Source organism: Vulpes lagopus, chromosome 23, assembly GCF_018345385.1.
Source record: "Vulpes lagopus strain Blue_001 chromosome 23, ASM1834538v1, whole genome shotgun sequence".
NCBI lineage: Eukaryota > Metazoa > Chordata > Mammalia > Carnivora > Canidae > Vulpes > Vulpes lagopus.
Window position 1 is genome coordinate 11,778,357 of NC_054846.1, and position 23,517 is coordinate 11,801,873.

A 23,517-nucleotide genomic window follows, 5' to 3' on the forward strand; every position below is an offset into this window, starting at 1 on the left:
AATTCATGATAGAGATAGAATGACAGCAAAATGACAAAAGGTACATTTCACCAAAAAAAAAAAAAATTCTAGATTTCCATGCACCTAATATATAATCTCAAAATATATAAAGCAAAAACTGACAGAACCAAAGGAGGAATAAAAATAGATCTATAATCGGGATCCCTGGGTGGCGCAGCGGTTTGGCGCCTGCCTTTGCCCCAGGGCGGGATCCTGGAGACCCGGGATCGAATCCCACGTCGGGCTCCCGGTGCATGGAGCCTGCTTCTCTCTCTGCCTGTATCTCTGCCTCTCTCTCTCTCTCTCTGTGACTATCATAAATAAATAAAAATTAAAAAAAAAATTAAAAAAAAATAGATCTATAATCACAGTGGGTGGTTTTTATCACCCTTTCTCAATATCAGAACGAGCAGACAAAAAAAAATCATGAGATAAAATTTAAATATGATCAACAAACCTGACCTAACCGAACTGTATGCCCCAAAAAGATATGTTGTGAAGTACCAAATGCTCTTACTTCTGAATGTGAACTTATGTGAAATAAAGTCACTGCAAATATAATTAGTTAAAATTAGGTCATTGATCTGATTGGTATCCTTAAAGAGAAAAACAAAGGAGATTGCCTTGTGAAGACAGACATGCCAGGAGAAGACATTACAACAGAGTCAGTGACTAGAGAAATGCATCTATAAGCCAACAACTTGAGGCCTGCTGACAACAGAAGCTAAAAGAGGCAAAGAAATTCTCTATTAGCTTAACAGAAAACATAGCCCTGCCAACACCTCAATTTCTGGCTTTTAGCCTTCAGAACTATGGGCGAGTAAATTTCTATTGCTTAAACCACTCAGACTGTGGTATATTGCCACAGCGATGCTCGCAAATACACTGCAATCAATGAACAACTGCAAACATATTCTTTCTAATAAGCAAGCATGGAATATACATACTAATTGGTTGTTACAAAACAAAGGGACTGAAATGATACTTTCTGATCATAGTAAAAAGTATACGTAAATAACTACAAAAACTTCTGTTATGTTTAGAATTTCTTATGTTCAAGAAGAAATTAAAACAAAATATTTTGAAATAAATTATAAAAATAAAATACAGCAAAATATAAATTTTGCAGCTATAACCATACTTTAGCAGGGAATATTGTAGTAAAAGAAAGGCTGAAAACTTTAAACTAAATGGCTTCCTAGATATTTCATATATTCAAAAACTATATCATACCAATTATATACAAACTCTTCCATACAACAAAGAAAAAAAAAAAACTTCCTTCTTTTAGGAGGAAAGGTATGGGCCAATCTCACTAATGAACACAGGTATAAAAATCCTAAAGAAAATTACAAAAACCAAATTTATCAATACATAAAAAGGATAATGCATGATAACCAAATTGCATCTATTACAGAAATACAAGGTTGATGTCACATTGAAACATCAATGCAATTCACATTAAAAGAATAGACAAAAAATAATAATTATCTAAGTATAAACAAAAAAACACTTAATAAAATTCATCACCCAACTCATCCTTGATAAAAAATCTTAGCAAACTAGGAATAGAAGGAAATGCCCTTAATGTGACAAAGAGCTTCTGTAATAAAAGCTGCAACAAACATCCTACCTTAATGGAGAAATAGTGAAAGTTTAAAAGGAAGCCTTCTATCATCATTTGTATTCAATGCTGGACAAGGGGTTCTAGCCAGTGCAATAAGGCAAGAGAAAAAACTATAAGGATAGAAAGAAAGGAAGGAAAAAGCTCATTATTTGCAACTGAAATGACTGTGAAGGTAGAAAATTAAAAATAATGTAGGATCAAACCATTGGAATCAAATAGTTTTATTCAATACATAAGAGCTGAATTTATATAAACAGGAACAATCAGAAGTCAAATTAAAAGGTACTTTTTACAATGCTGTTGAAAAACCTTAAATACCTATTAATAAATCTAATAAAAGATGTAGGAGAAATTTACACAGGAAACTACTGAATGTTTGGAGAAATTAAAGGAAGCCTAAATAAATGGAGAGATCTATAATGTTCATGGATCAGAAGTTACAATACTATAAAATATGTCATTTCTTTGTAAATTGATCTATAGATACAATTCAACTTTAATCAAAGTCCAGGTAGACTTCTTTTTGGGTATAAATTTGGTATAAATTTACAATCTAATTATAAAATTCATATGGAAATATAAGGGTGAGAAGAGCTCAGATAATTAAGAAAAAACAGGTAAAGATGTTCTCTATCAAATCTTAAGATTTTTCAAAGTTACAATGTAGTAACTTAAAGATGGTATACTAAATTAAATTAGATCAATGGAATAAAGAATCCAGAAGAAGCATGTACATGTATATAGGTGTGCCTGTGTACATACACAACATACATACTTGATTTTCACTAAAGGTGGCACTTCAGAGCCATGGGAATAGGATAGTCTTTTCAATAAACAGTGCTATGTAGATGATTATACATACTGAGAGTAAAACCAAACTTGAACATGTAGTTTTACACCCTCACTAAATTTAAAAGAGTAAAAAAAAAATACCAAAATATAAGAGAATATCACACAACTTTGATAAGCAAATCTAAGCAAAGATTTCTTAACTAAGACACAAACAGGATTAACTTTAAAAGATTGATAAAATGAACCAAACTAAAATTAAGAACTTCTGTATTTTTCAAAGTGTACCATAAATAGGGTACAAAGGTAATAAGCCACACAGAAGAAGGTATTTGTAGAAAACATATCCAACAAGGGGACTGTATCTTAAGTAATAAAGAAAAAACAAACAACCCATTACATCATTTGTATTCAATGAGACTTAAAAGACATTTCATCAAGAGGATATCTTAATGCCCTATAATTCTCTTAAAAGATGTTCAATATCATTAGTAAACAGTGATATAAAAGTTAAAATCTCATTGAGACATCAATATATACTAACAGAATATTCAAAAAGTTCAAACGTTAGTAATACTCAAGTGTTGGCAGGAATTTGGAACAACCAAAATCTATATGCTGCTCATGAAACGTAAATTGATACAATCACTTTGAAAAACTGGCATTATTTACCCAAGTTTTAAAAATATGACCCACTTTTACTCCCATGTATTCAACAGGAATGCATGCAAGAATCTTCACAGCATCATTATTATTCAAACAGCACAAACTGAAAGTACCTCACATATCTATCAACAATAGAAACAGCAAATAAATTCTACCATTCTAATAGAACATTACTATCAGCGAGAGTGAATGAACAGTACTGCCACATGTAACATGGACCAATCTTTATTCATAACATAATGTTAAAAGAAGCCAGACAAAAGTATATAAAATGCTGAATGAATTTCAAAAACACAGAAGTCAGAAAGATGGTTTCCTGTGGGAAGAGAGAAGGTAATATGTGCATTGGGGTACCAACGAAGGAGCTTTTTGGGATATTGATATTTTATGTCTTCACCTGGTAGTTAAAAGGATGTGGTTCCTCTGTAGTAATTCCACAAAGCTTACAGTCATTTGTGGACTTTTCTGATTGCATGTAAAGTAATAAATCACAAAGTCAAAAAAGGGGGGAATCACAACAGCTATCACAGTGATATACATAAATGAGAAACTGATCATTTATAATTATGATAAAAAAATAAAACACTGTAACACAGTTATGGTCAAAATAAAAATGATTCAGAGTAACTTAAAAACTAATAGTGGGATCCCTGGGTGGCGCAGCGGTTTGGCGCCTGCCTTTGGCCCAGGGCGCGGTCCTGGAGATACGGGATCGAATCCCACATCGGGCTCCCGGTGCATGGAGCCTACTTCTCCCTCTGCCTATGTCTCTGCCTCTCTCTCTCTCTCTCTCTGTGTGACTATCATAAATAAATAAAAATTAAAAAAATTAAAAAAAAAAAAACTAATAGTGATTTTCAGTAAAGATGCTAATTGAAATTACTATTAAATATGGAACCAGTTGTCCCTCCATAAGGCCTTCACATACTACCACCTGGAGTTTCACAATTAATGCATTAATCTTAAGAGAGAAAAAAATGCTGGGATTTAAATTATCAGTCTAGGACAATTACATTTCTGTTAATGTGCAGAAGACATGATGATAATCCTCAAAGGAAAAGTAAAAACTATCAGCAGAATCTCAAGTAAATGTTAAACAGAAGGTTACTAGTCTTTTAATCTCATTTGTTAGCATCATTCCCTTTAAAAAGAATTGACTGTTAATGAATATATTCTAAGAAATTATTTCAAAAGAAATGTCTTTCCTATTTTTTTTATTTTCAGGTGTACAACATTAGTGATTATTCAGTAAGGAATTATTGAGACACAAGGAAAAAACTAGGGAAAAGAAAAGACAAGTCAAAAAGTCAAGAATAAGAATAGGATACATCAAACTTCAGATATCAGAGACAGGATCATATTTTCTATAAAAATGCAATCATTAGATACATTATTTTTAGTGTTGTTATGTAGGGATAAAAGCCAAAAAAGATAAATTAGGTAAAATTCCTACTAATTAGGGTATTTATTTTCATTATATGCACTAAGACCTAACATTGTGGATATGAGTTGTTCTATAAACACATGATGAAAAGTTTTATTTTTGGAGGCTATTATTTTAAAGATTGATTGATTGATTGATTTGAGAGAGGGAGAGAGCACACGCACAAGGGAGAAAAAGAACAAGAGAGAGATCTGGGAGAAGCAGGCTTCCCGCAGAGCAGAGAGCCAGATGCAGGGTTCAAACCCAGGACCCTGGGATCCCTGGGTGGCGCAGCGGTTTGGCGCCTGCCTTTGGCCCAGGGCGCGATCCTGGAGACCCAGGATCGAATCCCACATCAGGCTCCCGGTGCATGGAGCCTGCTTCTCCCTCAGCCTGTGTCTCTGCCTCTCTCTCTCTCTCTCTCTCTCTCTCTCTCCCTGTGACTATCGTAAATAAAAAAATAAAAAAAATAATAAAAAATAAAAAAAACAAACCCAGGACCCTGAGATCAGCACCTGAGCCACAGGCAGACACTTAACCAACTGAGCCCACCCAGGTGCCCCTGATGAAAAGTTTTAGAAGTCACTTAAACTAATTATACAGGAAAACTGTGTATCTCTTAGGATTTCACTGATTTTCAGTTTGAAGAAGAATTCCATATACATTTTTAAATAACTGGTACAAAAAAATGAAGAACTGTTTTTCAGACTCTCAGATATGGCATACTACTCTTCCTTCTTTTCAAAACAGAAAATAACTGCATGCACAGGATTCCAGTATAATCCAAATAAAATTTCTACATTAGCAAGCTCAACTTTTAGGGCTTTTCTTGCTTTTAGAAAACTAAACTAAAAGAACTCCATCTTCTTAGTTTATACCTGTTTAGAAGAATGAACATGAAATGCAAGCTAGTATAAGAAGTTTAGAAATAACATACAACAAGCTATTGCTGTTTTCCATTTGTGAAGTCTAACAAATGTTATAGATGGTACTAAATATAACTACAGCTTATGTAATGAGCTTAAGAATCTTCATAATGGTCAATAAAATTATAAAATTGCTATAGTACAACCAAAATCCCCTATTCTTCAACTATCCAAATTTCATTTATACGTATATATAATACACACATCTTTAATATAAAATAATCCATGACTCATGTCAAGTATTTCAAGGATTTCACTAAAACCATACTGATCATTTCTATTTATTTATTTTTTTAAACATTTTTTTAATCTTTATTTATTTATGATAGTCACAGAGAGAGAGAGAGAGGCAGAGACACAGGCAGAGGGAGAAGCAGGCTCCATGCACCAGGAGCCCGACGTGGGATTCGATCCAGGGTCTCCAGGATCGCGCCCCGGGCCAAAGGCAGGCGCCAAATCGCTGCGCCACCCAGGGATCCCTGATCATTTCTATTTAAATGAAATATAAGTATATATCATTCTGTTAACCACCATTCATAATGTAATTGTTCTGTGTCTGTACCTACCACCTCAGATATTTCCTTTCCAATCCTTTGTCACTTTCTGCTCAAAGTACAGCCTTTATCTTTCATAAGAATCTTTATATTTTAATCTTACAGCACATAGATAATTTTCAATTATTTGAAAAGCACTACATGCTAAGTATTTTTTTTAAATTTTTTTTTTATTATTATTTATTTATGATAGTCACAGAGAGAGAGAGGAAGAGACACAGGCAGAGGGAGAAGCAGGCTCCATGCACCGGGAGCCCGATGTGGGATTCGATCCCGGGTCTCCAGGATCGCGCCCTGGGCCAAAGGCAGGCGCCGAACCGCTGCGCCACCCAGGGATCCCTACATGCTAAGTATTAAAGGAGGAGACAGTACTGACCTATATAAATGCAGGAAATACTAACAATTAAAAAAACTTATGTACAAAAGTCCCTTGCCTTTACAATCCTGAGGGATCAAAAATTTTATAGTAGTAAATAAACAGCAATTTAAAAATTACTAAATTGTTAATATTATACAGAACAAGTCATCCTCAGCAGTTACTTTGTCTAAGAAAAGCTTCATAACAAGGTAAGTCAATGAAATCAAGTAGAATATTCCAAGTAGAGTGAACAACACAAGGAAAGGCCTGGAAGTACCAATGAGCAATGTGAATCCTGATAACCAAAACAAGAGGTATTTGTCTATGGTTAGGTAAGATGAGGAAAACCAGGAGAGCATTCTGAACAAGAGAATGTGGAGTTCAGAGGACCTGATCATACCACAATAGCAAGCCATTGTTGGTTCCTGAACAAGGAAATAACAATGAAAAATCGTAGATAAAATTGGAGTGAAAAATTGTATGGTTGAATTATGTATTTGAGATGTTCTGAGTATAATCAGAGAGCAAAATGAAAGTACCAAACAAGGGACCATGAAATAGATATAAACAAACTCCACCTATGTGAAATTCTGTCTAGCATCTGATAGAGGTAAAAAAAAAAGAACAAAAAACAAAAAACAAAACACATCATCTACTGGTTGTCAATGCTTACCCTAAACTTAAAGATCCCAGTTACTTTGTAAACAAAGTATACTCACAAGATCTTTGTAATTTAGAATGATTCATTTAGGTTTGAAACAGATGTCCTAGGTCCACACTACACCGAATTGGTCTGATATACAGGCTTGTAGGACTGGTCAAGATAAAACTGTCTGAAAAGGAAGTAAAGCATGGAACAAAGACCCACTTCCTTCTATTTTAATTTTTAGGAGAATAATTGGCCAAAAATATTCTACAAGTTCATAGTCTGTTGTTTAACATCAGACTAAGGTCAGTTTTTCACTTGAATCACATGACATAACAAAGAACGGCAGCTAAGAGCACACAGAGTCTTAGCTAACTGGGGTATCCTGAACAAATGATTTAATCTACTAAAGCCTCAGTTTCTTCATTTGTTACCCAAAAAAGTATATAGACATTAAAGTAATATTTAACTCAAGCAAGTGCTATATAAAGGCATTTAGCATAAGTGCTAAATTTATAAAATTACTTATAAATTTATAAATTTTTAAGTGTTCAAAGAATCTGAACTATTATTATTACTAGTAACGTTTATTATTATAAATGATTAGAAACGGTTGTCTTGGATTTGTTTTCTGAAAAAAATGTTACTTTTCAATACTTACATGGCACATTTTAATATACAAAAGGCACTACAGTGGGCTTTTTAACATTTTAACTCATTTAATACATATAATTACCCTATGAGATAAATACTGTTAACATTCCCATTTTACAGATGAGGACACCAAAGAACAAAGAGGTTAAAATAACTTTTCCAAATAAGTAAAGAAGCTGGGACACGAACTCAGGAAATTTGGCTCCAAATGCCATGCTCTTTTAATCCATGAAGACTATATGCAGTACTAAATTTAAGTACTGAATTTCATTTTGCTGAAATTCTTTCTGAACACAATGTACTATTTCCTGACGTTCTCATCTCTGATTAGGTCAGGTCATCCAGTTATGTATTCTGGTACACCCTATACCTCTTCACAATGTTTATCAGAACTGTGACTGAGTATCTTCCTCATAGAATGTAAACCCTATGAAGGGAGCAACTGGGTCTGATTCACTACAGATCATCAGGACTTTAACAGAGTGTTCAGTAAGTATTTATTGAATGAACCACATATTAACAAGGATTAACAATCAGTCAGGTGCCAGTTAATAAGCCAAAAAGGAGAACAGAAAGCCTAAAGAAGTGGGTAATAATAAACAGAAAGGTTATCCATAGGCAAATAAGAATGCCAAAACCAAACTTTCTTACACTGAAGTTTCGAAAAGCACATTTTTCAGAGGGCTTCAAAACAGTTAAGGCTAATATACTCTTAAGCGGTGTTAAGGAAGATAATTCTAACTTCCAATTGTCTAGTAAAGAATCTTTCCTTTCCCTACACATTTGTTTGACAATATAAATAGATTTAAAACAAAGGTTAAAAAATTTTTTTAATTAAAAATTAAAAAATAAAAAAACAAAAGTTAACTTTCTTTTTTAACTAAGTGAAATAGAGCTTTTAGTACTTTAAAAACTTACATGGTTCTGGGTTGTATTAAACCATTATCTACTTCCTTGAAACTTTCCTCTATTAGACTTAATTCTAACCCCTAGATTTCACATATTAAAGTTTTTTTCCCAGGTGTCAGCTCCTCAAACATCTGAAGACAGTAATCATATTTCCCCTGTAAATATCAGGATTTATAGAGACGCCTGGGTGGCTCAGTAATTGAGCATCTGCCCTCAGCGCAGGGTATGATCCTGGGGTCCCAGTATCAAGTCCTGAATCAGGCTCCCTGCATGGAGACTGCTTCTCCCTCTGCCTATGTCTCTGCCTCTCTCTGTGTCTTTCATGAATGAATAAATAAAATCTTTTTTAAAAAATAGGATTTATAGACTAAAAAGTCCCAAATTCTTCAGTTGTTCACTGTCCTACTTTGCATTAGAGTTTCCAAGTTCTCTCTAGTTGTCAAGTTTTAATTAAACTTGGTGCCCAAAAAGAAACAAAACATTTCATACCTAGTCTGAACAGAATAAAAATATTTGGTCTGGAAACAACACAACTTTCCTATATTATACCCTGAATTATAAGAATTTGAGAATCACTAGAGTACAACTACTCATTCTAATTTTGATAAAATAATTTAAGTTCTTACTCTTGGCTGGCTGGCAAACTTTCATTCTTTGCCAAATTCTTTACTTCATTATAAAAGTATGTTATTAAAACAGAAGAATATATAAAATATATACAACTATATTATTTACAAAATAAAAACATGTACTCACCACTCAGGTTTAGAAACAGAAAATTATCAGTAACTTAGAAGTCTCTCCTGTATCACTTCTAATTTCTCCTTCTAACCCTTAACCATGATCCTACTTTTTAAGTGTTAAGCATTCCCTTGCTTTTCTCTATGGTTTTGCCACATATTCCTATATCCCTAAACAATATATTCTTTAGTTTTGTTTGGCCTTATTTCCTTTTTTTTTTTTTTAAGATTTTAATTTTTTCTTCATGAGACACACAGAGACAGAGGTAGAGACATAGGCAGAGGGAGCAGCAGGCTCCTCACAGGGAGCCTGTGTAGGACTTGATCCTGGGACTCCAGGATCATTCCCTGAGCCAAATGCAGAAGCTCAACCGTTTGGCCTTATTTCCTACACATAATTTCCCATTGCTTCAATTCTTTCAATTTAAAATTTGAATCCTGGGGTGCCCAAGTGGCTCAGTCAGTTGATTAAGCATCTGACTCTTGATTTAGGCTCAGGTCAGGATCTTAGGATCCTGGAATCCAGCCCTGTGTTGGGCTCTCTGATCAGCTTGAGATTCTCTCCTCTCTCTCTGCCCTTCCCCACAGGCCCCTCACATATGCACATATGCACACTCTCTCTAAAATAAATAAATCTTTAAAATTTGAATCCTTTTGTATTTTACACACTTTTAATAATCCACTTCATATCTTTCTTAAAATGAAGTAAGGATTAAAGTGAATAACCCATCCACTACCAGCAAAAAAAAAAAAAAAAAAAAGAGAATAGAGGGAAGATAAATATTCTACTCAAGTTAATACACTCCACGAACATAAGATAATGCCATCCTCCCCAATAGAAAACTGAGCTGAAGAGAAGTTTCCCACTTTTCCTAAGTTGGGTTTTATAATAGGGCTTTAGAATATACGTAAATTCCCTGAATTGATGAACCATACGTTTAAACAGCATTCCGGGATAAACAAATATAATTAAATGAATTAGCCAATTGTACTTGGTTTATTTAGTTTTGGTTTATTCATACTTCATATCTAAATATAAATATTTGGGAGGTGGCTAAAGAATTGATCTTGTCATATACAGAATACTAGACTGAAGGAACTCAAAATAAAAATTACCTGAAAATGCAGTTAAAATCTTAAGGCAATGGACTAATTCCCTTAGTCACCAACTCAAATGAGAGAGTGCCTGATACCAGCAATCTACTTTTTGAATCCTTAAAGGATTAATGAAAAAGCTTGTCCATCTTCCTCCCCAAGTCATGTTCACTAATGTAGCAACTCCTAGTGTGCACATGAACTACAATAAATACAAATAAATAAGTAAAAATAAAGTATAAAGGTTTTTAAAAATCAAGAGAAGTGAGATATTTTAAAAACACTGGTATATATATATATATACACATGCACACACTTTTATTTATATAATAAAAGTAGATGACTGCAAAAAGACCAGGAAAATCACAGATAACCTAGATGCACTGCAATATAAGTTAAAAATCTTAAGTCTACTACTAAATAAATTAGGAAAAAAAATTTAAGAAATGGAAAAGAAAAAACAATTATGACTATTTCATCATATTTGCAAATGCCCCTCACGAGCTAAGAGAGTGCTTTCATAGGGCAAGTATTCCTATTTTTGCTTAGTATCTCCTTTTTGCCTCTAGTTCGTAAGAGAAAAGGATAAACTTTCCATTGTTCTGATACCATCACTATTTCTGTACTTGATAAAGCCAAATTTCATACCAAGGAATCCCTAAGGGATTCTTGAGCACTCAAGAAAACTTAATTTTGAGACCTCAAGGAAACACAGACACATAATATACACAGGTAAGAATCATTTAAATTAGTAAGTATGTCCCTGCTTGAATTATTTTTTTTACTTTTGGCAAAAATTGTTAACTTTATAGTACAGAATACAACTTTAAAACTGTTTTCCAAAGATTCATAGTGGCTTACTTGGAATCTTATAAACTCTGTGCTTCAAATAATCTATAGTTTTCACAAATTCATAACTATAGATTTGATCACTCTTAAACCAAAATTAACACAACAATGGAAGAAAAAAAAGCCACACATATGGCACATAAGCCACAAACTTATTTCTTTACCCCGTAACCTGGCCAGTAAACAAGCAGACTGGAACATGTATTGCTGAAACAAAGGTAACAAGAAAAAATATTAAGTTAATAGGCTTGCATTACAGTCTTACCAAAAATTACATAACAAAACAAGATTACAAAAAAAAGTTTAAAAAGCATTTCTTGTAATATCCTTAGAAAATATAATGAAAGAAAAATCAAAGGGAATAAAGGGGAAAGGAGAAAAAATGAGAGGGAAATATCAGGGAAGGAGACAGAACATGAAGACTCCTAACTCTGGGAAACGAACTAGGAGTGGTAGAAGGGGAGGTGGGAGGGGAGTGGGGGTGACTGGGTGACAGGCACTGAGTAAGGGGGGCACTTGATGGGATGAGCACTGGGTGTTATTCTATACGCTGGCAAATTGAACACCAATAAAAAATAAATTTATAAAAAAAAAGGAAAATCAAAAAGTGCAAAAGGTGGAGGTCAACACAGATATATACTGTATAAGGAAGCTGGAATTGTGCATCCTAGTTTACATTATTTTTACTTATTTAAGTTTACTCAAATGCAAATCCCTTGAGTTAGTCTGCATAGAAAAATCAAGCTATGCTGTTTAAACACAAAAGAGACACAAAAAGAGTGTACGCTCTCCAAATTATCAGGCAATACAATCACAACAGATTTTTCCTAATGATTGCATTCCTATATACTTTTTAACCTAAAGTTGTAGATACAATTATAGAATTCATGATCAGTGTGGTATACAGATGCTATTTACTGAATCAAAACAACACAGGAGAGTATATAGACAAATCACTTTCTTAAAATTTGAACTATATTATGTATTTTAAAAAACCTACATATAGGTCATTTTTATAGTTCAAATGTCACTATGAGATATACAATGGCTCACATGTAACTAGCATATCTTCAGGCAAATACCACAAATTTAAAGAGTAAGGGAATCTGAGTACTTATTAACTTCTAATTAGATGGTAGAACTAAAGTGTTATTTTTGTTGTTGTTGTTGTTTTCTTTTATTTTGAATCCCCAGAGGTAAAAACACCATTCTTGGACATAGTGCACTACTATGTCTTGCAAAGAGGATGTATTACTCTAGAACAGAGGATAAATTGGCTCTAGAGTAGATGATACATCTGAAATTAACTCACAGAAGTAGACGCTATATGTAATCTAACCAAAAGGCCTGGAAGCAACTGACACTGAATAATTTTTAAGTAGTTAAAAGCACAGATAATTACTTAAATAAAATCATAGTAAAACTGTTTTTCCAAAACATTTTCTGTCAACAACATTCACTAGTCCACTTACTAAATTATATTGCTCTATCATAAGCAATTGTTGTCTACTAAATTTTAAATAGGAAACAGAAATAACAGCACAACAGGCAGAAGACTAATACAGCTTTTCACATAGATTTTACTGATTCTAACCCCCTCTTCCAAAAATAAGCCACAAAGGAGAGAAAAAACACTGAAATTCCTTTCAACGCCATGCTAAAAAATATATTTAGGTGACATCATGTGGCAAAATTAGAAACTGCTGCTGACATCTAAGAATAGAGTATACGTGCAAAATTTATTGTGGCGTTTGATATGAGGGGAATATTTACAAACCATTACTTCTTAAATATTAAATGACAAAATCAGATGTTAAATTTCAAAATAAAGCAGTTGCACCTGTTAAAATGTATTAGAACAATTATTTTAGGAATGTATTAACCAAAGATATGAAAGAAAAAGGGATCAAACAGGATTAAATAAATATATAAAGCAAATGAAATCACAGATCACATTAGCCAGTTAATAACTATGGAACAAATACTGACACATGATGTTTTAATACACATAATTATTTCCTAGATTTTGGTTTGTTACAAAAGAAAACAAATTTCCAAACTTTTAAGTAATTAGGTTGTTTTATACAATCTTGGTTTTGATTAGATTTAACTGAAAATTTCAGGGAAGGAAATAACCAAAAAGCAATTATTTGTCATCATGCAAATAAAACAGGTGACTCTTTCCTTTTTTTTTTTTTTTTAAACCAGTTGTTCTGCTGTGAAGTAGACAGATAAAAGCTTTCAATTAAATACAGGAAGGGATACTAAACTGAAAGTTAATTATTACAAAAGCAACTCTTGGTTTCAAACTATTTGAATTCAAATATATATTTTGGTATAGTTTTTTAAAATTCAAGTATTATTTTTGGCCCTTCATAAGATTTTCACTGTATTTTAAACAAAATCATAAATTGGGGGGGGGGGGGGGATAAAGGAATCATTAAAGCTCACTAAGTAAAACCCGGATACTTTAGAAGTGAAGGCACTGAGGTCCCCAAAGAGTGAATGATTCATTTGCCATCCAAGATCATGGTTTGTTGGTGGTTGAGGTTACACGTTCTTCTATTTTTACTCAATACTCTATGTTAAATAAGCTGCTTCTCTCACATTACTAACTCCATGATAATTATGGTTCATTAATACAGAAGTGTTAATAAGATAAGAATTATGAGTAATACCAGATGATGATATTTCAGGAAAAAATATAAGTTTCAAGAGGAACAGAAATATGTTTTCATGAGCACTAGGCCCCCTAGAGGGTCAAAGATACATAGTTGAGTTAATGGAATTTTCATTTCACCATTTGGTCATATGAAAGCAAATTAATGTACAAATGTTGGTGCTATTCCTACTTCTTATTTAAGTGAATTTTATAGCAAATTATTTTATTCTTTATATCAATTTGAAATAGAATCATCAAAGTTAGGTCCGTAATTAAAACTGGAAAAGATAACTTTCTAAAAGTATTACTTTTTAAATTATTTATAATAAATTTTGTTACGATACAACCATTTTATGTATTTAGCTTAAGTGTCTCCCAAAAGTATTAGCTAAATTTAAAAAAAGAGTTTCTGTTTCAAAGCAATTTATTAGATATTTTTAAAATCAAAATTTTATTTTTGCATTTCTGCCCATCAATCTGGAAATGATAGCTCATAAGAAAAAAGCACCAATTATTTTTCAGATTAAAACTTCTCAGAAGTTTTACTTTCATCCTATTGTATCTTCTATTTTATAACTGTCAACCAAATTACAAGTAATAGCAAAAATCAAAACCTAATTTTAATGATAGTAAAGGGATAGCAAACATAATGGCTATCATGCTTAGAATATATATCTAAATATTTTGCCACTCTATAACTAGAAAAAATTAAAAATTCTAATGATGTATGTCATTACAAAGTAAAATATGAGAAGCAATATTCAAGTCAGCCACAAAGTGAACACTGAAAACAGAATGTAAAGGAGATATTAAAAAAAGACCATAAAATGACACATAAAATAGTCCACACAAATTAAGATCGATTCATCCAGAAAAACAATCACTTGCTCAGAAGAAAAGCAACAAAAGCCACATAGTTGTACTAAAAAACAAACAAACAAAAACAACTTGCAAAGTTTTAAAAAGCAAGACTGGTGAAATTTCAATTAACCGAAGGCCACATCCTCTCAATTTCTAATCTTTAAAATCAACTGAAATCACCAAAGCAAACACTACACACAACTGTTTGCCACTTACCCACCACCATGCTATTTTTCTAGCAAGAATTTGCACCTTGTACTCCTCTGCCCATAAACTCTCCTCAAGATTTACAACTCAAATCAGGTGGGAGGTATGCCCTTCCTTTGTACTCTCAAAACAACCTCTGCAGGGTTTGTGTCTCTGCTTTTTTCAGTAAATCATGAGGCCTTAAGACCAAAAACAGTATTTTATTTGTGTTTCTCTCCTGATACTTAGAAAAGTATGCTTAGTACGTGAGAGGCATTCAAGTTCTTTAATTAAACTTCATCCACCATAGGCAAAACAACAGCATACAAGTCAAATGAAATTCAATCAATGGCACTAGCTGCTTTGTGACAGAGGTTCTCTAGTCCTGTTTGAAAGTTTTGTGTGGTCATACAAGTAAAAAACTGCCACTTACATTGGTATTAAACACAGAAATAAGAAAAGAAATGCCTTGCCTTCAATTAGTTGTTAATGAATTATTTAACAAGGTGAATTGCCAATAACACATTTGAGGCTACCTTCCTCCTTCCAGTAAGTATTCTCCAGGACTTTCTTTCTTCAAAGCTATAATTCTCCAGGACGTTCCTTTATTTCCTTTATTTTGCTTATCCCACTTAGGTGGTGAAGAATCCTCCAGGGGAAAGAAAGCAGTGGCAAAATTGGAAGGCCCATATTCAAAACAGAGGCAAAGTTTTAGGAATAGCAAGATTATTCACACGATAGTCTGATCCATTATTAAACAGATATAAAATTATGAGACAGAAAATGCTTATTTAAAAAGATACCGAATGACCCACAATGTCTCTCCATACATCAAATACTTAGTACAGAAACTCTTAGCCTATAAGTATATATTCTATGTATTAAACCCACTGAGTATCCCACATATCACAGGTTCCTAAATATAAACAGGTAACAATTTCTTATCCCATTGGTTGGGTGATCAATATCCAGTGAGGTTAGGGAAATCATTATCTGACATTATGAAGATGAAGATAGTCTCTAACTTTCACGTCAAAAACAAAACAAAACAAAACAAAAAAAACAAAACAAAAAAAAAAACAAAGCATTCAATTTTGGCATTAATCCCAAGCTTTTAGTTTCATCTATTGAAGTATTTTGCTTAAAACAGAGTTCACTTTAAAAGGGACCAAAAAACGCAAAATTTTTTAAAAATTGATTTTAAAGTACTACTCACCAAGAACTTTTGGGGTTCTGCTAAGAAGTAAACTATCTGATCTCTAATACTCTTTTAGGTAACTATTATGCCTTTAAGAAAACTATTTTCCTCATAACACCAAAGATAATCATTTAAAGTCTCATTTTTCCTCTTTTACTTTTCAAACCTGAAAATGGGCATGGTAACACCAAAACAATGTGGATATTAAAAGTACATTCTTAAAAGATTCTTAAATAAAAAGATAAATGACCATTCACATATAATAATCAAAGATCATCAAGGCTGGATAATAATGCTCAAAACAGCATCAAACTGAAAGGGTTAACAGAAGGGTATCAAAACAAACTAAAAAAAAGAAAAATTACTACACCAAAGAAGACATCTTAAAATGGTAGTTAAATTCACTGCCTAGAGAGATAGAATTCTTTAAGAAAACAGAGCCAAAAGATGATTTAATATTTAATGAACTCTATTTGAGAGATTCCAGGAACCAATAACCATCTCTCAAGATCTCAGGAAAACCCAATGCTTGAAACATGAAAATATTTAGCAGAATATGAAGAACATACCACCACTACCAACTGATCTCAGCCCTTAACCACCCAATAAAACTTTGCAACTTTTAGATAAAAGAATAAAAGAATTTGCACCTAAAAAGACATCAACTCTTTAAAGCCCAGAGACTCCAATATTAACAGAAGTAAAAAGCAAGTCAGAATACTGCCACAACAATATTCAAGCTATATGTATCTTAATCTCCCATATAGCAACATGTAACCTCTTGGCTATCTATAGCTCCCGCCCTATTTTAGTAACCTCCAAAGGTGAGGCATTTGTTTTCTGACCAAAGATCCTTTGACTCCTAATTTATGATTCCTATACTTCCCTAAATTCTATCCCTCCTTCTCCTCAGCTGCCTCTACTCAACCTTCTCTCACATTTCTAGTCAACTCCAATAAGGATTTTTATGTTAAACCCTGAAGACAAGGCCTTAGGCCTTGTATACAGCATCCAAACAAGCCCTAGTGTTTAACATTTTTGGCTTGTATCTTAGGTCTTTTCTCTTAGGTAATTAGAAACTGAGAAAATGAATGAAACACAAATTGTCCATTTTTTAAAAGTAGCTTTTACATAAAATTGATAAAATCTGAAATAGATGACTAAACTGTGCCTTCTAAGTATTTCATTTACTGAAGCTAATTTCATCCCTAAATAACAAAATTAAGTTGTGAATACTATACTTGAACAGGGATTTTCTTTGGAAACTATAAGGTCATTAGAAGTTAACTATGGGAGCAGCCCAGGTGGCTCAGTGGTTTAGCGCTGCCTTCGGCCCAGGGTGCGGTCCTGGAGACTTGGGATCAAGTCCCACACCGGGCTCCTGGCATGGAATGGAGCCTGCTTCTCCCTCTGTCTGTGCCTGTGCCTGCCCCACCCCCATCTCTCATGAATAAATAAATTAAATCTTAAAAAAAAAAAAAAAAAAAGAAGTTAACTATGGTCCTAGGACTCAAATAAAAACCATCTTAATAATGGAATTAAAAGCTGATGAAAAACTTCTGGTTCCATATAACATCTGATCTTCTTTATGGGACAACCAAATGGGCAAATCATGTCTAAACAGAAAATCTAAAAAAAAAAAAAAAAAACAGAAAATCTGAAAATCTAAACAGAAAACCCTTTAAGAATATTGGAAATTTAAGCTAAGTTAATTTGTAAGGGAAATGAGTGGGGATAGAAATATGTTTCAGTATTACCATGTTAGATCAGATACAAGTATCAGAAAACCTTGCTCAGCAACTAATTACCTATACTCCACTCCAAAAAATAATTTGATCCATTTTTCTCTAAGGACCCTAATTTGAATTACTTGCTGTTCAAGTCATTTTATCTTTAACCTAAATTTTCTTTATTAAAATAAAAAATGGGGGGATCCCTGGGTGGCGCAGCGGTTTAGCGCCTGCTTTGGCCTATGGCGCGATCCTGGAGACCCGGGATCGAATCCCACGTCAGGCTCCCGGTGCATGGAGCCTGCTTCTCCCTCTGCCTATGTCTCTGCCTCTCTCTCTCTGTCTCTGCCTCTCTCTCTCTCTCTCACCCTCTCTCTCTGTGACTATCATAAATAAATAAAAAAATAAAAAATGGAAGGCTTCTATTTTGTGCATTAACGAAAATTATACCTAAGAATTTATTAACTTAAATTTCAAGACTGTAAAATTCTCAACTATCTCCAACTGAGTTATTACTGAGGACACTACCGAAAAGTTTCTTTGAAAGAAACCTACCCTTCTGCCCTAAAATTCTGAATATCCAAGTCTCCTAAAAATATGCATACCCTGGGAGTGGCTATGATAGATAAGCACTGTATAAAATACATCCGTACAATGTATAAAATTCTCTCCCCTTGACAGTGGTTTTCCTTTTAGACTGCCTTACCTTTGATAAATCTGCAACTACCCATTTTAAATAAGCTTCAGCTGTATGGTTCTGCAACCATAAAATAAATCAATTTTAAACTAAGAGTTTGACAATTATAATCAAGAAACAATTATAATCGATCGTAGGGGACTCTTCCTTCCTATCGTTATTTTTAAGGAAACCACTATCCTTCTAAAGTCATTTGGGGCACAAAATAATCACCAACTGAAATCTATAGCTAAGTTAAACAAAAAAAAAATGAGAAAAAGTAGGGGCAGGGAACTAACATAACAATAAAAAACAGAAGAAAATACCAGAGTGATACTGCATCTCTTCCTTCACAATGCCAAATATTTTACCATATGACCCAAAGCCTTTTTAACTATCCCTCAAAGGCTTTAGAGAAACCTTTCTTCAAAGCATGAAATTACAGAGGGAAATGGTCATAAACATCTCTTAGTGATGCTTTTTGTCTTTCATGAGTAATAATGATGAATTTCCAGATTGGTGAGCATAAGGCTGTGTCTACACATGACCCACCTGAAATACCTCAGATTTTACCAACTCCCTACTGATGCCCCTCAAAATGACTACTGTGTAGACTTCACCAAAGATGTGGGGACACTCTTAGAAACTGGCTTAAAGTAACATCATATAATTTATATGGAAATGATCAAATGAGAATTAGTCATTATAAAAACAACAAATTAATGACATAAGATTATGAACTCTACAAAATAAATCAAAACCAAATTTTCCCCAAAGTAAGCAATGTTTAAAAAGCTAAATACAGGAAGATTATGCAAGAGAAAAGTCTCAACAAAATTTACCATGGATTCATAAAATTGAGGTAAAATTCAGGTTAAACATCACAAATTCTAGATAATCAAAATAATTTATAATAATACTACTTCCTCATTTCATATTCTACGATATTATTTAAAGTATTTCTAAACTTACCCAAATGAAGTAATGTAAACTGGGCTGCCAGTTCCTTTGCATCTTCTAATGTAGTACAGAGTTTGTCTGGCATAAAGTAACTCTGGGATCCATTTGCAATAGCAGGAATAACAATTTTATATACCAAGAGTACTTTCCCATCTTGACTTGTTGTTGAATATAAATAATATTCTGGTGGTGCCCAATTATTTTTGTTGCAGTAATAATCCAAATGCATTACTGCAGAATTGAAATGATTGGATTTTAAAGAATACATGCTAATTGGAGTAAGCTTTGTTCCTGGAAAAAATGGATAAGTGCATCTTTCGATTTCAGGGGGGCTTGGGCTATGCTGACCATTGAGACGAGCTGGAAGAGTTGGTGGTTTGCCTAGAGTTTTTGGGTGGCTCTCTTCTTTGTTAGCAAACACAATCAGGTTTTCAGAATTAGGGCTAATCTGACCATTGAGATGCTGTCTCCAAGTGTTTTCTTTATTTACTGGTTTTGCCAGTGTTACCTCAATACTTGCTCCATCAATGCATTTTCCATTCATAACAGACATAGCAGCCACTGCATCTTCTCGGTTGAAAAAGTGAACAAAAGCATAATCTCTAAGTTTCTTTACTCGTTCAACTGCACCAGGTTTGAATTTGTTGAATTCTGCTTTAATAGTCTCCTCTGTAGTTGAGATCATTAAATTTCTTACATAGAGAACTTTAACTCTCTGCATGGTTTCCTCATCAACCTCTTTCTCTGGGTCAGCCCAATCTACCTGAATGGTATGGCCCCATAGTTGGAAGGTACCTATAAAAAAAGAAATTAACCTGAAGACAATTAAAACTAAAGGAAAAAAAAAAACAACTAAAGGTCAAAAACTATTAAAGAAAACTTTCTCCAGAGAAGCAGGAACACAAATACCTATCAGTATACTTGATTAAACATTAGTTTCTCACAAGAAAACCTTCATGAAAGTTTTTACTAAGGCAAACAAACCCCAGCTAGAATTTACAGTACAATTCATTTCAAGAGTCAACAGTACAAAGACACTTCAAAGTGTCTTCTGGTAAAAGTGTCTTCTGGTAAAAGTGTACACTTTTACCAGAAGAATTAGGTACTGTCCTTTGGATTTTTATCAAACAATTATTACCACAAAAAAGTGTATACATCCAGTAAATTAGTATATAACTAGAGATAATGACTCATAGGAACAACTTCTGGCCTTCTTAGAATCCTTATTTCACTTCTTACTCAAAAAATCTACCTCTTTAAGGACCTTACATATTTTCAAAATATTGATCTATGAGGTGTCATTCTTCCATGTTTATACTAAAGCTAATATGAAAAAATAAACTTCAGAAGTACAAGTTTACCTGGAATTAGTTTTCTCCTAGCCATAGCAGCAGCTCTGTGAGATTCATATTCAACAAATGCAAAACCACGATTTTTGGTTTTATCAGTTGCACTTGGATAAACAATGACATCTACAACTCCTTCTGTAACTTTCTTCATTTCATCCAAAATTTCTTCTTTCTTCTTTTCCTTAGGAATAGCTCCAATAAATAATCTGCAATTATCCAAGCTTACACACACACCAATAAACTTCCCTGGTCGAATCTCATAATTATTAAGAATTCTGATGGCTAACTGAGCCTCTTCTTTTGTAGTGTACATCACAAAAGCATACCCTCGATTTTCACCACTAAATTCCATCATAAGTCGAAATTCATATATCTTTCCAGCTCTTTCAAATACAGGAACTAACTCATCTTCATACATATCACGAGGTATTTTCCCTACAAAAACTTCACAGCCTCTAGGTGGAGGGGGACCTTCCCAACCTGAAAGTCAAAAATAAACAAATTCTAGTTAACATATTTATATGCACTATTCAATGATCATTCATTCCACAAATTTACTGTGCTTTCTATGTGCTGTGCACCACTCCAGATGTTGAGGATACAAATGAACAAAACAGAAGACCTTTCCTTCATAGGCTTAAATTCAATAGAGAAAAGAGGCCATGATTGGTAAGTGCTATGGAAAAAAAAAAAAAAAGCCACACAAGAGTTGATATTTGGTAGTCAGGTAAACCTTCTCTGAGAACATGAAGTTTAAACAGAGACCGGAATAAAATGAGGGAATAAGCCTTCAGAACGTATCATTAAGAAAAAGCAAGTGTTTAATATGTTAAAACAACATCAAGTGCATAGGCCTGTATGGCTAATGAGTACTTGAGGTAGTATTAAAGTGGTGGGCATTGCAGCCATCCATGTGGCTACAGGCCAGATTTTAAGTCTAACAGGAAGATAATTGGAGAGTTATGAGCAAATAAGTTATACTAGCTACTAGAACAGCAAAACATATATATTTAAATAGCTGTTTCCATCTGGTTTGCCTCTAGTATAAACACCACTCCTCTACTCACTGCTCTTTCAAAATCCTCCCCAAAACAACCTCTCCTTTAATAGTTAAAGTATTCTTTCCCCCGTAACTCAATCCTGACTTCTTTATAAACCCAACTAGAACACCTGAAAGACTCTACCAAAAATTGCTTGAACTGATACACAAATTCAGTTGCAAGATATAAAATCAATGTACAGAAATCTGTTGCATTTCTATACAAAAATAATGAAGCAGCAGAAAGAGAAATCAAGGAATTGATTCCATTTAAAGCACCAAAAATCACAGATATTCTTAGATACCTAAGAATAAACCTAACCAAAGAGGCAAAAGATCTATACTCTGAAAACTATAGAATGCTCATGAAAGAAAATGAAGAGGACACAGAGAAATGGAAAAACATTCCATGCTCACGGGTTGGAAAAACAAATATTGTTAAAATGTCTATACTACCCGAAGCAATCTATACATTTAATGCAATCCTTATCAAAATACTAGTAGCATTTTTCACATAACTAGAACAAAAAAAAATCTGAAAATTTGTATGTAACCACAAAAGACCCCAATTAGCCAAGGCAATCTTGAAAAAGGAAAAAAAGCTGGAAGTATCATGATTCTGGACTTCAAGCTATATTACAAAGCTGGAGTCATCAAGACAGTATGGTACTAGCACAAAAAGATACATAGCCCGATGGAACAGAAAACCCAAAAATGGACCCACAACTATATGTTCAACTAATTTTTGACAAAGCAGGAAAGAATATCCAATGGAAAAAAAGTCTCTTCAGCAAATGATATTGGGAAAACAAAATGTTAGACGACAACATTCCGAATAAAATTGGACTACTTCCTTATACCGCACATAAAAATAAATTCAAAATGTATGAAAGACCTAAGCGGGAGACAGAAAAACATCAAAATCCTAGAAGTGAATACAGGCAGCAAACTCTTTGATCTCAGCCATAGGAACTTTTTTTTAAAGATTTTATTTATTTATTTACTTATTTATTTAGGGAAAGAGCACACATATGCATGCAAGCCTGAGTGGGGGGAGGGACAGAGGGAAAAGGAAAAAGAACTTCAATCAGACTCCACACTGAACAGAGAGCCCGACATGAGACTCAATCTCATGACCTTGAGATCACGACCTGAGCTAAATCAAAAGTTAGATGCCTAACCAACTGATTCCCTGAAGCACCCCACTATAGCAACTTCTTACTAGACACATCTCTGGAGGCAAGGAAAACAAAAGCAAAAATGAACTATTGAGATTTCATCAAAATAAAAAGCTTCTGCACAGTGAAGGAAACAATCAATGAAAGTAAAAGGCTGCCTACAGAATGGGAGAAGATATTTAAATAACATCTAACAACGGCTTAGTATCCAAAATCTATAAAGAACTTATCAAATTTGGCACCCAAAAAAATAATCCAGTTAAGAAATGGGCAAAAGATATGAATAGAAATTTTTCCAAAGAAGACATCCAGATGGCCAGAAGACATGTGAAAAAATGCTCCCCATCACTTATCACCAGGGAAATACAAATCAAAACTACAATACAATTCCATCTCACACCTGTCAGAATGGCTGAAATTAACAACACAAGAAAAAACAAAT

The 23,517-nt window shown here is 33.5% G+C and overlaps 1 protein-coding gene across 2 annotated transcripts in view; it reads right to left on the reverse strand.

Annotated features, from left to right (window-relative positions):
* Positions 1-23,517, reverse strand: part of RBM46 (RNA binding motif protein 46) — a 50,076-nt gene that overhangs the window by 12,158 nt on the left and 14,401 nt on the right. For both annotated transcript variants that reach the window (XM_041737807.1, XM_041737806.1), the window contains exons 3-4: positions 20,871-21,338; positions 19,522-20,304 (exon numbers count right to left, since the gene is read on the reverse strand). In XM_041737807.1, coding sequence (XP_041593741.1) covers positions 19,522-20,304; positions 20,871-21,338 — 1,251 coding nt within the window. The remainder of the gene's footprint in view (positions 1-19,521; positions 20,305-20,870; positions 21,339-23,517) is intronic.